The 18,714-nt window shown below is 35.3% G+C and overlaps 1 protein-coding gene across 1 annotated transcript in view; it reads right to left on the reverse strand.

The window, feature by feature from the left end:
* Positions 1–497: 497 nt before the first annotated feature.
* Positions 498–18,714, reverse strand: part of cplx1 (complexin 1) — a 34,271-nt gene continuing 16,054 nt past the window's right edge. Inside the window, exons 3-4 of the mRNA XM_083545661.1 lie at positions 6,411–6,586; positions 498–3,926 (exon numbers count right to left, since the gene is read on the reverse strand). Of these exons, the coding sequence (XP_083401787.1) occupies positions 3,729–3,926; positions 6,411–6,586 (374 nt within the window). The 3' untranslated portion in view covers positions 498–3,728. The remainder of the gene's footprint in view (positions 3,927–6,410; positions 6,587–18,714) is intronic.

The following is an 18,714-nucleotide window of genomic DNA, read 5'->3' on the forward strand; positions in this document are numbered from 1 at the left end:
GCACTGCATCATTACAGACTTTGTAAGTGCAGGCCCATGATGTACATTTGACTGAAGCTTATGCTTGAGAAACTCTTTGCATAATTACCAGTAGAATCTTCTAGACAACACAATCCTGTCATCAGTTGAATGACACAGTACATTCAGTTAACAGCCCTTTTTACGTTTATTGAACCGAAGCAAACTTGTTCGCCAAATTAACAAAACAAAAAGAAGACTGTCCTCTATCTGACTTTAGGGGGGACAAAATTATAAAACAAGTGGCACACTGCATTTCTAATTCACAATCTGTTTGTGTATGCGTCAGTGTTTTTTGCTGAGATCCGGGAACACTACTTCGCATCTGATTTCTATGCTGGTACAATGCAGACTCTACAGAGCTTAAGCTTACCGCAGTAAGGCATGCTTCACAGGGGATCCCACGTTTCAAGACTGACTTTATGAGCACGACACTCGGCCGCTCTGGCAGCAGAGCAGAAACACAGGACCATGAGCAATTCTATGAAATCACTTTATTCTCAGTGTGTGGTGATTCCATTAAGGGGTGTGGTACAGTGTTAAATCAGTCTAAAATGGGCATGCAGTGGGAGCTAACAGGTGAAGCGATTAGGACACAAGAGACACACACAGAAGTATCTTTAACAACCTTGCCTACAGCGCACACCATATGCATGCATACAATTTGCCAAAGAAGAGAAACAAAATAATGCACAAAAAAGAGCAACAGATTTTTTCCTCTTAAAAATACAACACCAGAAAGACAACAGGAAAAAGATACAGACATAAAAACCACAGCAAGAATCGTTTATCTTGTATCAGCACAAAGGACACGATTAAGGACAATGTAGAGAAACAACACACATTTACATTCAAATCACAAGAATGAAACAGCTCATAGTTTTCAGTCAGGCAGTTTGTTGATGCTATGAACATGCGAATGAAGAGGACATGGTCAAAGGTGAGAGCTAAAATTCTGTGTACGTAGGTTTATGTGTGTGTGTGTGTGTGTGTGTGTGTGTGTGTGTGTGTGTGTGTGTGTGTGTGTGTTTGTGCCTTGAGTTTGATTTTGATTTTGATTTTGATAAATATATGTTGGTTTGGAAACTGTCACAGATTATTGGGTGGCAGTCTGAGTAAACAGAAACACTGCTTAATTTTGAATGTCAAAATATAGAAGAATTTTGAAATGCGAATTTGGTTACATTTTGGACAGTATCTTACTCTCACTCAAGTATAAAACATTTTGGACATGAAATAATACAAAGACTCAAAGTAAAATTAGAATGCATGATGATGTGGTGTGATAAATAATGTCAAAACAAGAGTAAAAACTTATTCCACATTAAAAACTTATATTACATATAAGCCCACTCTTTGGTTTAAGAAAACTTTTGTTGTAGAGGAGATGGGCAGAATGAATGGGTGATGGAGTTTTCTGGGCAGTGTTCCCACTGTACGTTAGCAATCATCTCACAGGACACAATGTGTGATCGACAACAATGAGTGAAGCTGAAGGCAGTTTATACACGTTTAAATAAAACACAGTAAGTGTTGTGCACTAGACTTCAGTCTATTATGTTACACTAATTATTTGTTAATGGGAGGATTTCTCTACTGTATACTGCAATCATTTCATACAATTAAGCAGCATAACAGCACACTAGTTTGGACTAGCACAGTAAGATCCTTTATATTTGTTGCTTTCAGCAGTACATGGCAGGACAGATAGCTATAGGGTACAATGTATATTTGTAGGCTTCACTACTATTTCTTAGAATCTTTAGAATTGGAGCCACATCACATTATTTGATGCATTTAGATTAGATCTAATCAGTCCAATCTAAATGCATCAATGCTTCAACAGCTGCATATAAATCAAAAATAAAATAATCTGGGAAATCAACCGAGGCCAGATGGAATGTTTGGAATATTCGGAATGTTTTAAGCAGTCCAGTGGCAGCTGATAGCTAACTACATTTCTCTGAGCCTAAAAAATGTCATGAACTCCACATTTTAAAAATTTCAACCGTGTGAGAATGATTTCACCTGAATATATAATAGTTCATAGTTGTTATTTACTCTAATACAAACAGTATCAGCATTATTTGAAATGTAAGCATGTTTTCGAACATTATACAAAGCCACTGTTTTTTTGTTGATTTTTTTTTTTTTATTCAAAGAAAGTTACAATATGAGCTATGGCTCATCCGAGATAGCTGATCTTGCATCACTGACGAATGCAGACCCATTCTTTTCCTTCTAATCGGTTGCTACAAATGACTATCACAATGACACTGACTGACAAAAACTTAAATAAAGGTGCAAATAATCTTATCAACACAGGTTGAGGCAACATTGACAGAGCACGGCTCAGAAAACCAAACCGCGTTTTAAACCTACATTGAAACTCACACTGACAAATGAAACTAAATTCTCTGCTCCCTGCTTTAGCTACACACATCTCAATTGTTTTGTTTGACTAACAATAGTAAGACAACACAGTATCTGAACACTAACATTCTTGAATTAATTATTAAGTTTGAAATACATAATGATGAAGATTGTCTGTTATTGCTGATCTGGGAAAAGATTCCCATAATTAACCAACGGACACAGGACATCTTCATTCTAAAGCAAATATTGCACTGTTGTCACTGTCTGCTCACTTAAAGTGTACGCACAACTGAGTTGTGTGTATAAACAAATATGTAAACACTGAATAACTATATTCATTATTGTACAGAGATGACAATGAAGATTACATATATGGATTTATAAGTGTGTAATATATATATATTTGTAGAGCCCTATTGGTCCAATTGTAGCAGTATGCACTCAATGTCACGCTGTCAGTAGGAGCTAAGATAAGCTATTTTGATTCAATATAGCACCTAGCTCTATGTTTCACTCATCGTAACTACATTAACATGCCTGACACACTTTTAGACTGGGACAATGAGTTTACACACAAGGGATGTACTGTCATTTTTCTAAAGGAAGAGCTTTACATATATAAGGTAGCATGTATGAGTCAACAAAATCAAAGAACCAGAATTATTGCCTTAAATATCAATGTATTTCATCTAAAAAAGTCAAATGAAATGTATACAGTGCATTCACAAGATTGCCATGCTTAAAAAAAAGATGATTTTGTTCCCCCTCTGCTTATTTCCATTTTCCAAGATGTCCAGTCATTTATAACAATTTAAAATAATGAAATGCTATGATAAATGGTGTTATGGTGATTTTTACATACAATTATACACTTCTACTACATGGCTTTAACAATAATATCTTTAACAGAACAGCAAACATGAATCAAAAGTACAATATGGTTTGGAGGACTTACTCCAAGTTAAAATTATGGCTTTTGCTCTTAGTAATTGTGTTCATAGATATTGTTATATTCTAATATTCATATATAGACTTTTTATAAGCTATTTACAAACAAAATATGTGGCGCTTGGGTAACTTGTCGTTCCATTGACTGGACTCTGCCATTAAATGTGTTTTTAATTTGAAAAGACAAATGTATTTGCAATTTTAGTGCACAACTGTAGATGTGATTTCTGGATCAAACACTCCAAATTAAAGACTACATTCATGGCATGTTCAATGAGTCCAGTAAGTTTGGAACTAATGAGTGAAGGGTAGGGAGAAAGGGGATGTGTGGGGTTGAATGTTATAACATTAATGACAGGTTGAATAACAACACCTTTATGGATGTGTTACTTCTTATTGAACATGTCTACAAGAGAACCTGGAAGGAACTTCATGACTGTGTCCACAATACTCTCTTCCTCATCCTCGTCATCACCGCAGCCAGTGGGCACAGCTTTCTTCGGACGAGTGAGACTGCCTTCGGACGCCTGCTCCATGGCAGCCTGAGCCTCGGCCTCCTTCTCCTCCTTCTTCTTTATGCCATACTAAATTTACGACAACAATTTACATTTACAACAGAGAAGAATCTGAGTTGTCTAAATTATTGTTATTATTCTGTTAAAATGTTGACATTAATTATTGTTACGTTTTACATTAAACCCATTTGATTCAAAATGCCAGTCAAAGAGGCAACTATTTATAAGAACTCAATAATACATTTAGCTTTAAAGATGGTGACTTTTAATTCCTATAACTGTAAAAAAACATCACTGGCTTTCCTTCACAGACCACTGATACTTAACAACCAGCATAAATCTAAGCAACTGCATGTCAAAAACTGTAAACTGTATGCCCGTGACTCTAAGCCTGTGACTGTATGTCCATGACTGAAGCCTGTGACTGTATGTCCATGACTGTAAGCTCATGATGTTGGCAGAATGCCACTAGGCAAAGCTTCCCAATTCCTCTAATGTTCTGACAATTAGCCCAGTGGTTCACATAAATTCATTTATACTACATGCATTTGTTCATTTCAAATTAATGTTCTGATTAAAAGGCCTTGGCAAATACTGACAGAGAAGAACATTTTATTATACATGTGTTTAGATTTCAAATGGTCTCCAAAAGTCACTAATGCAAAAAGAAACCTAAATTATTTAGCCTTGGGGTTTAGTGATGTTTAATTTTTTTTTTTTTATTGTGTGTATTAACATTTCGTCTGTTAAATATTCTAAAAATTGCTTTAATATTAAATATTGTTGTGGGAGGAGCATTCGTTTTTAAGCACTTGAGAGTTACTTAAGGGGAGTGATTGAGTTTAAATCTCAGCTCGACTAAGCTGTCACTGTTTGGCCCTTGAGCAAGGCCCTTAAACCTCAACTGCTCAGTTGTATAAATAATATAATTGTAAGTTGCTCTCAATAGGGCATCTGCCAAATGCCATAAAAGTAAATGTTACACAAAAGCAGATCCCTGCCAAACCCAAGTTCAGCACACTTGGAGCTTCCTCTGTATTTCAGTCACATCTTCAGAAAATGTCAGGATGCAGTCAGAATCCTTGTGACAAATTAGACCCATGGGGTGAGTCAAAGAAATGCCTTTCTTTATCCCTGAGATGCAAACTACGGGGCTTTGCATATAAATTTATCTCTTCTAATCAAACTCTGTTAACTCACAGTCGGAAATGATTCACCATTTCATGCACCCATGCACATAGGCCATTAGCTCCAAGAACCAACATAACCTAACACAATACTCACCATTTAACAACTGCTGCTAAGTTATTCTAACAGTCGATACACATAACATTGGGACAACAAATAATTCAAAGCCTCTTAATACTTTTACACACATACTACCTCAACCTGCAATAAGACAGTCACCACACTGAAATGTGTGTTAATGGGAAGTGAGAAATCCATTGTAAAGAGTGCATATCTATTCAAAGTAGGGAGTCTCACTATTGGCACACAGTGGGAGGCCAATTTAGCAATGTAAATCCAACCTCCCTTTTGTTTTTATCTCTTAATGTTTTACTGTTCTTTTACTTTTCTCCGTGATTTTATTTTGATCATTTGGTGTATCCTACAGTAATATGGAAAATGACAAAATCTTAATCATATAATATTGTACTATACTGAAATGTATAAAAGGCAAAAAACATTTTTAAGTATTGTCTGGCATTTGTAATTTATCTCATGACTCGATTGATTATTTATATAAACATCAGTATAGGTTTAATTGACTTAACACAAAGAAATGATAGTTATAATAAAAGAAGATTCATAATTTAATTTATTTATTTTTATTTACGAGCCTGATGAATATATGAGTAAAAGTTGTTATCTGTTTCTGTATTGGTTTTGCTTGTGCATTGTTTATATGGCTAAATATCTGTATGTGAATTGTTCTTTAGCTACTCTAGCAAATTAATAATCAATAATGGGGAATTATTCATGCAATTCCAGCATACCTCCATATCTATACAATAGTGCATATGTGTGTATATGTCAATTAAAACATTTATCAAATTGGTTCAACCAATGAAAAACTTGGTCAAGTAAAGTACTATGAATGTTAAATCCTGCCATCTCTAAAGCCATATTGTAAAAAAAAATGCTATGTGACAGTGTTTAGGGTAAGTCAAGGACAGACAGCCTCTTTGTCTACAGCAAAATGCTCAGCAATTCTAAGCTGTCACTTTTCCCCTGCTCCAGATCAACACAAGTCCTTTCTAACTGATACAGAGTCTACCACTCAGCAAATGTTTGTATGCTTATACCTATATGTATGAGTCATAATATGCTGGTAACCTTGACAGGATTTTGTATATGTGTGTGTATATATATATATATATATATATATATATATATATATATATATATATATATATATATATATATATATATATATATATATATATATATATTTATATATATATTTGACACTACAAAAGTATTATCTTTATATCTTCATATACATTATTACTACACACTACTGTACTATAATAAGTTCCATTTGGATCTTACTTTATCCCTGATGCCCTGTCGGATTGATTCCCTCTCTGCTTCCATTTTTGCATATTTAGCCTTCCTCTCTTCTTCTTGCTGTCGGAGAGCCTCTTGTCTTTCCTCTTCCTTCTTCTCAGCATCAGGGTCCTTCTCTTCCTTTTCTCCCAGCATTTTGCCCATGTCTTTGGTCGCCCCTAACAAAAGAGGGAAAAAAATCAGATGAATCAAAGGATCTCAGATGAATAGATATCACAATGCAATACATCACCCCATGAATTCTCTTTAACACGATTGGGATGGAAAAAAAAGAAAATAAATGAGTTCCCTTGCTTATTCTGTGTCTTTTATATTCCCTCACTGTGGCCGCTGCTGCCTATTTCAATGCAACAGTGGGACAGGAGGGACAATGGGTCAGAACAGTACAATGTTAACACAGTAAGCGAGATTGCAGGATGTGGACCATGCAGATAATAAGTTCTGATTATCTCAACCATCCATTTATCACAAACGCAGCCAGCACTTGTTAATGTCTCTGAATGTGCACATTAACAGTGGCTGTATGTGTTTCACTGTAGTTCTCTACTGATGCTTGGACTGCATTAATGGAACGTCCGGTCTTTACAAGCTGCTGACTGTCTGTACCAAATCGCCTGCCATATTCAGTTCTAAACACAAAGCTGTGTATTGTACCTGACAGAACATCTCTGGATAAATGAAAGCTGCGCTTTTCATCTATCACAAATCACAATCAATGTACTTGATGTTAACACACATTGTACAGAACACTGCATCAAACTTTAATTACATCAACTGATACTAACAAGCAACTTATTAAAATAATTCAAAACAAGGTCATCGCAAGTTTCAGAAATTTCACACATTTATTTCCAGAAACGATAATGGAAGCTGATCAGTGTGGAGAAGAATGGACTGAGGGAGAACAAGTCTAGTACATGGATGACTGAGATTTTCCTTTTAGAAAACATCCACAGTTGCATCACAGCAGTGTGTAGAAGTCTCCCAGATGTCTCTCTGAAAATCAGGACAATTTTGTTAAAAGATTTTTGGGGTATTTTATCCAATTCTATTTAAATTTAATGATTTGCCAGTTCTCACACACTCAATTTTAGCTCTGCAATGCAACAGCTACCAAGCAAGCAGAGTTAATGTTTACACAAACTTATCTGAAATGTGGAATGGGATTCAAAAAGCAGGTGTCCACAAGCTTTTGTCCATATAGTGTACCTGAGGTCACTGATGCCACGGACTATTAAGTGTCTCAACACAGAAGAGAGCAATCCCATCCCTTACACATCAAGAGGCATAGCCATTTCTTGGATTCTCAGCTTTGGGTAGTTATTGATATTAAGGTTTAACTTCACCAACAGGATGAATCATTGGTTCAGAGCTGTAGTTGGTTTTAATTTGAAGGGAGAGTTCATCCTCATTTGTTAAACACCTCCCAGATTCATTATCATGTGGCAAATTTTAAAATGAATTTATTTAGTATGCTAAGAGATTTAAATAGAGCAAGCCTACAACAAACTGATTATCATTAACCATTATATTCATACTTTTGACTTGACATACTTGTGCCTGTGTGTTTGGATTTAGCAGCAGAAATACACTATGGATTCAGTTCTCAGAGTCTTCAGAGCCTTTAGTGTTATTTTGCTAGCTAAAATGTACTCCCTTGTTGAAGGTTTTGCTTTGCACAAAATATCATATTAAATATTAGAACAGTCAATAAATCGCATCCTAGTGAGTTTTCTTAAAACCTTTTCATAAAACTTTGAAGTTGACATTGAAATTTTACCTGTTGTTTGTTTGCAGCTCGAAAACATCCTGTTACACTGCATTTGATGTCATTTTGTCCATTCCTGATAGCATAAACTAGCATAACACACTCCCATCACTGAGATAGTCACACCAGGCAAAATGCCTTTCTACCTGTAAGGTGCAGTGAGGAGAGGATATGTCCATATATACTTCAATGGAACTGAAAATGGGAAGCTCTAGCTAGAATGTTCCAACAAGCAATTTGATTAAATTGTATAGCTTTTTTAACAATATACATTGTCACAAAGCAGTATTTAGATTCCTTAGGAACAAGTCAAAGACAACAGTGGCAAAAGAAAAACTCCCTGAAACAACACAAGGAAGAAAACTTGAGAATCTAAAAATGGAACCCATCTTCTTCTGGGTGACAGCAAAAAGTGGGATTATAAATCATTACAGTATACAGTTGTAGCAAACATGTCAGAGCTGATCAATGCAGATATATCCAGGCAGCTTGTATCAAACTGCAAGAACTTCTACAGAGCCAGGACATATAGCTGGATATGGTAATTTAGATGCATTTCACTGAGGTTTGTGTTTATCATATCATAGCCACTGCATTTTCCTGTCACTATACTAAAAAATCAAAGAAACTGTCCAAACTGCTGTTGCTTTAAGTTGATTATAATTACAATGCTATTGTTTTGCCTTATATTATGTTTATTAGCATGATCAGTAACTAGACAAAAGACACCGCTACACTATTATTAATGATTTGTTTTTGTCTTGAGAGACAGTGTAGTTTTAGAGACTTAACACAGATTCCTCAACATTGCTTCTTTTACCAGTTTTATATAGACTGAAATTCATATATCATAGATATATTAGGTTAGCTATATTAGATCTTATTTAAGTTAGACTATATTGATTAATTTTTTTTATAATGGTACAGCTTTGACAGTACTGTGACAGTGATTATTCTTTCTTTTTTTGTTTTTTTGTATTAACAAAATGCACAGGGATTTGTATAGTGGACACACAACATCTACAGACCTGTAAAATGTATGTAACTGTTGATATAGTAGTTTTTTTATGTAAGAAGATGTTGTAAAACAATGAACATAGCAATAAATTATTAACAGGAAGTTGATGGTTTGGGAAACTGATGTGGTGTAAGTGGAATTAACCATTATAGGGCAATTAGGTATTGGAAAATAGAGGGTAAAAGTAAGTGCAGTTACACAGACTGAAATATAGTGTTCTACTAGATAAAAGCTGGATGTGTTGGATCAATTTTGAAAACCCATGGGTCCAAGTGAATATGAGTGTATTTATAAGAAAGAGAAATAAATGTATATATTTTGTATTGTTAGCCTTAGGAACAGTTAAGCACAAATAGAAAGATCCCTAAATCCTAAGTGACACCGTATTGGGTTGTTTTCTTATGTTATTGAATTTTTGTCATGAGTAGCATTCTGAATACCATTAGCAACCTCTGGGTCTGAAATGCCGATATTCGTTGGAGCGTATTCCCTGTGGTCTACATTTTGCCTGAGGAAAGGAAACACAAAGTGTTGCTAAGATTAGCTTGTATTACAGAAAATTAGTTCCAATATATGTTGAGCACACAAATGTGGCATGCAAGCTATATGAATAGGGAAAAAAACATTTGAGTAACCATATATTTAATATTTAATAATTATAGAACTATTGGAGATTTAAGCCTGCAAATTCCCAAACTATTTACTTATTCAGCTGGAACTACTATAAATTATGCAATAAATAGAAATGAAAAAAATTGGAGAGGTGGGGACAATGAAACTGTGCCATGGCTTCTGGGAGTTCAGGATTAAAAAAAAAAGCAAGTAGAAGGCACCTGTTTTGCTGAAAAGAATAATTTGTAGTTTAATCTTTGCTTTTGCCTAAGCTTTGTCAAACAACCAAACAAAATTGGCTTGGATAATGAGAAAAATCCTTTCAGACATAAACCAAGTATGTGTTTACACACCCAACTGATTGTGTGTGTGAGTTTGCCATGCGCAATACATCTCTGCACTTCCTTGCATTAATGATGATTATATTCGCACTGCAGTTTTCTCCTATCTGAGCTACTACGTGTTTCATTATCTGTTTTTAATTAAGGCTGTTTTCTCCTGCATCGCTATCTCTCCGCCGTGCAGCGCTGCTAATCTGAGCTCTTAAGGCTAATTAGCTCAAGTGATCGTGACAGAGTTGCCATGCCGCCAAGCGAGACAGCTGTGTCCCAGAAGTCTTTGCGACATTGCAGTGGAGATCTGTGCTGCCAACTGTGCAGGAACTCAGCAAGTGGTTCAGCCAGGCACAGTAAGATTACCCTGTGATCTGTTTATAGCAAGCCGCTAGCTGGCTTAAACCAAAAAAGGCCTGGGACTGCTTTTTTACTGTACCCCAGTTAACACAGATGTGAGAATGCTTTATTTTGGTTGTTTAAACTGCATGCAATGAAATTAATTTGTGTGCATGAATTGGAAATACAGTCATTCTGATTATTTTTTTAAGTGGCGAAAAATCTCTTGTAGAAATACATGTTAAGAGGAACATGTGACAGGCAAAAATGATTGCATCATAAAAACAATGTCAGGTTTTAATATACAAATGAAAGCCATGTAGCACAGATTTTGTGTATTCATAGAGCGAGGTTTTCTGACAAAACCCGAAAAACTGCACATGCTGTATTATATATATATATCATATATGCCCATGATCGTCAGAGCATATAGCTAGACTTGCTAGAGCTGCATTTTTAATGCAACTAAATGTGTTTATCATATCATAACTGCCACTAGCATTGTAATGTAAACAATGTGGAAATTTAAATACTGCAGATGCTGTGTGTTTTATAGAAGTATATTGCTATTACTGTATCTTGTGTTTTGCCAGCATTGTTGTGGTCGATAGCTGGAAAAGAGACACCACTTCACTACTATAGATGATTCACTTCTGTATAGGATCAGTACAATTACAATGAGTGAAATATGGTATTGTGCTAGATAAAGGCTGGATAACATTATGCTGGATCAATATTCAGAACTCCCGTGCCATATCCTTAGGAAAAAACGGATGATCTTTTTCTACATGTTCAGCAATGTATTATTGATTCTTTCATTAAAGGTACCACTTTATTCTGGTCAGGGTGGCAGTGGATCTGGAATGTATCTCTCACCACAGAAACAAACCAGGAGAATTCAATCTAAACGACAGTCTATTTTAGGTAACACATATATTATTTGCAATACAATCTGTTGTTTAAACACCCAATGGCCTTGAAAAGAAAGTGTTAAATGTTTTTTACACTTAGATTTCTCAATATTGCTCCATTTATAATACAGTTACTAATGTTTTTACATTTTTAGTAGTATAGGGCTATTGAATTCTTAAATAAAATTGGCTGATAAATTCTGTAAAACATCACAACTTTGAAAATGATAAAATTATACAGTACGATACAGTATATGCTGGTGCTAATACATTTTTTGTTTCTATAGTAACAACATGCACAGGGGTTTGTGGTGGGCAGACTACACAAACAGACCTGTAAAATGTGTGTAATAATTGGTTTGGTAAAGGTTTTTTTGTAAGTGTCTGCTTATGTTTTTGGAAATGGGAAAGATTTCAGGACAGAGGAGATTCTTGTGGGGAGGGTTTTGTATTTTTTTTTTATTATTGTCTAAAGAAAAAAAGTAGCATTGAGAGAAAATAACATAATTAAACATAACTATAAAAGGATCTGTATGACGTGTTTCTTAATTAAATCATGGTGGAGGTATCTGTATAACAGTCATGTATACTAACTGAGTTGAAGCTTGAGTTCTTGGAAAGATTTCGCTACAGCTATGGAGCATTATCCATATTGTTAAACTTCATGGGTGTTCTCTCAATGTGATGCAGGTCTGCCTATCAAGATTCTGAAACAGCTAGATGAAAGGAAACAGTGAGAAAATATGCTCCATTTTGAAAGAGCTCTGACCGTGACTTAAAATGGCCTGCGTTATGTAAAAATCTGCAGTGTGACAGTGTGAGAGAGGATAAAAGTGAGAAAGTGATGGAACTGGTACGCTCAATGGCTTGCATGTCCTTGAGCCTTTGTGTGTCTGTATGTGTGTGCATGCCCTCCCAGTGAGAGAGTGTGGGTGGAGGAGAACAAACTGTGCCACTCTGTGTGAGCATGTGTGAGAGAGCAAGAAAAAAAAGTGAGTGAGAAATGTATGCATTGGTGAACATTTCTTTGATTGCAAATGTTTTCATGCATTTGCAGTGTGTGTCTTGTGCGTGTGTGTGTGTGTGTGTGTGTGTGTGTGTGTGTGTGTGTGTGTGTGTGTGTGTGTGTGTGTGTGCGTGTGTGTGTGCGTGCGTGCTGGACTGTGGGTGTCGGAGTGTATGTGTGAGTGTGTGTGTGTGAGCGAAGGTCATGGCTATGCACTGAAGGACACTGAAAGGTGCAGTAGAATCCCTGTGGAGCTGAGACATGCATGTGGTGCTGTGAGAGGAGCTCAAGGACTCTGTGTTCTGTCTCCTCCATCTGTCATTTAGTGACACCTGCTCTAGGAGCAGAGCCCAGCGCCCCACCTTGCACTCCCACAGAGACATCAACTTCCCTCTCTGTAGAAAATAAACCACACCGAAACCTACAGCCTGCAGCACGCCCATGTTTTAGACACCACACAAGTATATAGTAGGTGAATTGGCCTTTAACACCATGGGTATAAATCTGTTCGAAGTTGGACACATTAAGAACGGCCAAACATGCCACAGAATTTCTTTTGACCTAATTTGTATGAAAGTAATTTTAATATTGTATTAATCTGTCATCTTTAGGTCATTCTGACATTTTATTACTCAGCTGTGGTCCTAAAATCTTTATTTACACTTTTTTATATTTACTCATTAAACATTTACTGATTACCATTCCTTTCTGGTTCTTCCTGGAATTATGGGTGCTGACACACTAAACTGACCCACATGACCCACCATACTAAATCCCATCACAGATGAGTGTTTGTGCTTGAAAGAGTACATTACCTAATTTATTTAATTATAAATTAGATAATAGTATATGTATTTTCTATGCTGATCAAACGTCTTCATTGATCTTACAATGTACGATTTTAGTTTCAGGCATGTCATGAATAGCATCCATCTTACAAAATGATCTATGCATATTTCCAGAATGTGTCAAAGGGATAATCTGCTTAATTTACATTCCAGGGTCGTTTTGTTGGGTTCTAATAAATGTTGCACCATTTATTAAAACCCAACAAAACGACCCTGGAATGTAAATTAAGCAGATTATCCCTTTAACACCCCTGTTTCCTTCTTGCCACTCTAAAAATATTATCAATGATGAATGTCAATGCATATAAAGAACCAGTTCCACCTTTTTATCACTATTAAAATAAAATGTTAAATTAACATTAATAAAATGCCTCTTATTAATTAGTTTTGCTTTTTTGTTCTTAATTCTTTTTGAAGCAAGTGAAACTTTAGTACTATGAGGAGGAGAACTTATTAGGCCTGACTCTTGTTGACCATAGTCTGTTTCAGACAGGCGATTAAGTGTTAAATGACACCCTTAGCCTGTTATGGATCTGTCCAGTGAGGCAGGGTGGGAGAGCTGACCAGCAGAAAGTGCCTTAATGAGTGTTTTATGTGAACAGAGAGACTAGACTACATATACACTGAACCTTGTCTTACTAAATCACTCTGGGGGAAACTGAACAAAATGGCAAGAGCTACATCATGGAAGATTTCTTCACTATTATCATCCGCAGCCAGAACCCAAAGTGCAGGTAATATGGAAGGATAGCAGGACTAGGAATTGCTACATCTTTGATAATGTACATCATTTTACAGCTCTAACACCCCAGTATCTACTATACAAGGATTAAGACTGGGCATTGTAGCTCATTTCCAAGAATGTAATAAAATTTCCTAAATGAAATAAAACATGATTATTTACTATTTATTAATATTAATATTTTTATTTTATTTTACATTTTTATAACATGCATGGTGGACTACATAAGAAAAAAACTAATTGAAAAGTAAAATAATTATTTTAAATACAAATAGAAGTTCTAGTTACGAGAGAATAAACGGGTATGTAAAAGAATACCCTTATTGTTTTTGAGACAAGGAAACTGCATTGCAACCAATCTTGCATAAAATCTAGTTTGTTCTAGTTCATTAATGTAACATTATTGCATGAAGAGTATTCTCCTCTACTCTAAACTTGACTATAATGTACACTAATCAATTACTTTGTGTCTCTGTTATTAATTGTTTATGATTTAGTAAAAGATCACAATTACAATGCAGTTACTTAAGTCAAACAAATGATAAGTTTGTATCATAAAAACATTTTATGAAGGAATTAATCTGTTTGTTTTGAGTCTGAACATTGTGCTTAGTACTTTGTGAACACATTATTTTCTGCTTTTAGAACACCCTGAATATAGAAAATTGAATTTTAAAGAGTGCTGTTCCTCTTTCTCTTGAATTTGCTAGCTAAAGCTCTGAAACCGGTAGACGTGATCGTAAGCAATCAGTCACACCACACTAAGCAAGTCAATTTTATTACTCATACCCTCTGCATTATCTTTTTTAAGCCAGGTTTTATGCCAGCTGTTGGTTCCTGGCTCTAGAGATAAGGATGCATGAAAGCTATGTGTGCAAAAAGTGCTGCAGTCATTCTTAGGACAGGATGGTACACTTGGTTGGGTACCAAAGATCATGCAGGGCCTCGGTCGGCACTCACAGCCCATTTATGGTTCACATGTGTGTAATGACAGTGGGTGTGTAAGACAATGACAAGAAGGCAGAACTACCCATGGTTAAGAAAATATTTGAAGTGAATACAGAATTATAGCAAATTCAGAATTCTGCCATTCATGCCCCTTGATTGCACTTCACTTTACTGTTGTTATCATGAAATATTTTGAGCAGTGGTTGGGGATGAAAGAGAATGAGAGAAGAGTTATTAAGGGTCCTGGCAGGTGAAACACATTTTAGATTCTGCTGAAATATTTGCACGTTCTGTTGTCGATATGAGGATATATCCATCATTAGCACTCAGTAAAAATGCACACTTTCTCTATAAAGTTAAGTTTGCTGAGTAAAACCTTTATAATCATTTATCTGGAGAGCCCTAAACTAACTTATATATATATATATATATATATATATATATATATATATATATATATATATATATATATATATATATATATATATATATATATTTTTTTTTTTTTTTTTTTTTTTTTTCAAATATTTTAGTAGCTCTGTGTCTTATTACATGGCTCAGGCACAAAAACTGTGGTTAACTGAAGCTAATGGTGATAAGTTTGAAAAGCAACTTTGAAGGAAAGGAAGCTATAATTATTAAGGCAAAATATAGCCCACAGAATTTAGACAGCTATATAAAAAATGGCTATATAAAACAGAATGTGTAAAACAAACAGTGTATAGAGTGATATAGATGGATAGAGAAAATTTTACTGAGTCTTTTACACTACATTACTGCTTGTCAGGTGGTGGGAAATCATCTCACTCTAGACATAGCTAAATATATTAGCAAACTAAACCTTCTGTATAGTAGAAGAAGGAGTGTTTGCACACTTTTCATAGATTTTCATATTTTAAAAAGACAACAAAAAAAAATTTTTAATACAAAAATAAACTTAACCTCTATCACTCAGAATAATGTGTTTAGTTGTTCTGACAAATACATTGCATCATTTACAAAGACAAATCCCTCACAGTCTTTTACTTTTCAGAAAACTCTAAAATACTGTACTTTTGGTGCTTCAGGCAATATATTTTAGTAAAGACTTGGACTCAGCTTTATACTGTCATTTTGAGTAATAAAATATGTAGCATTTGATAAATTCTAAATATAATAAATGAAAAATAAAATGAGGTAAACTTTTTTCATTTTCATTCTGTGCAAATGCTGCCATGCCCTCTATTATGTATTCACCTGCCACATCTTAAATCTCATTTCACTGCAGTCATCCTGACTAGATCCTGTCTTTAATGGCTCTCTTAAATGCCTGGCTGCAAAGTTGATTGAACTTGAAAATGCAGATTATCCATTAAGCTCAATTACAAATTACATAGTGCATGTTTGGATTGTCTGGCACTGTAATTGTCTTTCTCTCTCACAATTAAACCACAGCAATGTCTACTATGTTATTTGCATTCTACTGAATGGTCTTGATTATTTAGTTCCTATTATCCTAAACTGTCAATCAATTCTTTAATATTTTCCCATGTCAGATATTTATTTGAACCCTTTCGGCTTGCAAATAAGTAATTGTTTGAAAGCAGATATTAACATCTTCTTAAATGTCTACAGTGAGATTATCAGAAATGTATGGTGTTAAATATCTTCCTCTCCTAAATGATGCAAAAGAAAAGTGTCTGGCCAATCATATAGAGGTTGCAAATTTGAATCTGATGATGCTATCTATGGACAGGAGCCAGAGAGAGCAGAATTGGCTGTACTCTCAGTAAGGGAGGGGTGAAATACCACATCACTCACAGCAACACTATCCAATTATGGTCGTCTGCGAGTTGATGCATTTAGAGGGGGCGGATGACGCTTTATGCTGCACAGTAACACAGGCAGTTACACTATACAATGAGAATGGGTTCCACATTTGCAATTTTCCTGCTAATGCCACAATCAATAATACCATACTTGTTATCTAGTTGATCGCTAACCAGTCAAGTCAGCCAAGCTTGAGTTTCTGACGTAATTCAGAACTGCATTGTACAGCTATATTGCATATATATGCTATATTCTGGGACAAGTTTGCTGTCATTACTACTTCAGTGTTGAATGTCTAAAAAATGTTTAGTAAAAAATAGGTTTATAAGAAGCTAACAGAAAAATTTCACTTATGCTGAAATTATTTTTTTGTGCTTGTAGCTGTGCTAGCAATGACATCAGACTGCTAACATCTTAAAAAATAATAAAAAAAATACAGCACAAACCAACAAATTTGCATCGCTATACACATAAAGAGATGGTATTTAATGTGTTTTAATGTGGACTTTAATAAGACAGATTAACTTTTTCCTTGTCACACATCCTTGTCTTTGATAATTTATATTATACAGCTTAAACTGTTTAGTTAACAATAGCCCACTTTTGACTTGCTCAAGCAATTTTGAAGTGCTTGTTAGTTTAGACTGAGAGATCTTACGCATGGTTATAGTGCAGTATATATTATGCTGAAGGCAATACAGCTGCACAGTTTTGATAGCCATTTGATAAAATTCCATTTTCCTCTTTGACTGGAGGTCACCTTTCCTTGCTGCAGCTATTTATGTCATAAGAATGAACCAGAATTTTGTCAGCATTTTTCTGAAAGCACATTTGCATATATTTTTAACAATGGCTAGACTGAAAGATCTATGCATAATAAATTGAATGTGAAAATGTAAAGTTTCTTAATTTAAAAGAATGAGAGTTTGCTTCAGTTAAGGTTTTGTTTTACGTTTGACCAAATAGAAATGTTTCCTGTTTGAATTGTTTGGAATGCCAGTTGTTCCAACCAGAAGTTGGAAACCAGAGTTGTTAAATTCATGCAACCTCAAACCAGAAATCAAAATAAGAAATGCAACCTGACATTCTTTTTCTTTGCTTGATGCAATGTTTGTTTCTTTTTTATTGTAACCCGAGATATGCTTAGACTCAGTCCTACAATATCTGTGGCAACAGAGGCTCACCACTGCTCCGTCTATCTTCTCTTACAAAATCACTCCCTGTTGTCCTTCATGTGACTCCCAGGAGTTGGCCATCAATCACACAGTCAATCTGATTCCACAGATAACCAACATCATTATTCAAATGGGATTCACCCACATTCTCCTCACCCTTCACTCCAGTTTGGAGAAATCTGTTTGGCTTCATTTAATCACACAATCTGTGAAAACCCATTTTGGGGCAATCCGATTCCCAGCATGATGCTCCTGAGGGGTCAGAGCGCACTGCTGGGGATTTCCCACATATCTTATTGGGATGCTATATTTAAATACCTTCTCTCTAGTGGTTAAAATCCTGGATATTTTTTCTTATCCCATCTTTTTAAAGGCATCTGTCACAGACAGCCAGAACCATTACTGTTGGTGGGTAAGAAATCACTTGAGGCTTCAGAGAGGTGTCTTCAGGCCAAGGACAACGTAGTGCCCTTCAAGGTTTATCAGTTCCCACATGCAGCTAAGAAGTCTTTTTATTCAAATACATGGCCACTTTGATCTCATTTAGTAATGGAGTGGAAAATAAATGCCTTAAGGAGCTGTATGAATTCTGAAGAGCATGCTGATTTTTTTGGATTTAAGAAGACATGTTTATACCAGCTCAAATTAGAGTTCTTATTGTATGTACATTTTACTTATATTTTCAATTAGCAATGTGGCAATAAGAAAGGATCACAAACATTTTAGTATTTCATTTTAGGTGAAGCACTCACAGCCTGTCTTTCAGGGCCATTCTGGA

The sequence above is a fragment of the Silurus aristotelis genome (assembly GCF_946808225.1).
Source record: "Silurus aristotelis genome assembly, chromosome: 7".
Lineage (NCBI taxonomy): Eukaryota > Metazoa > Chordata > Actinopteri > Siluriformes > Siluridae > Silurus > Silurus aristotelis.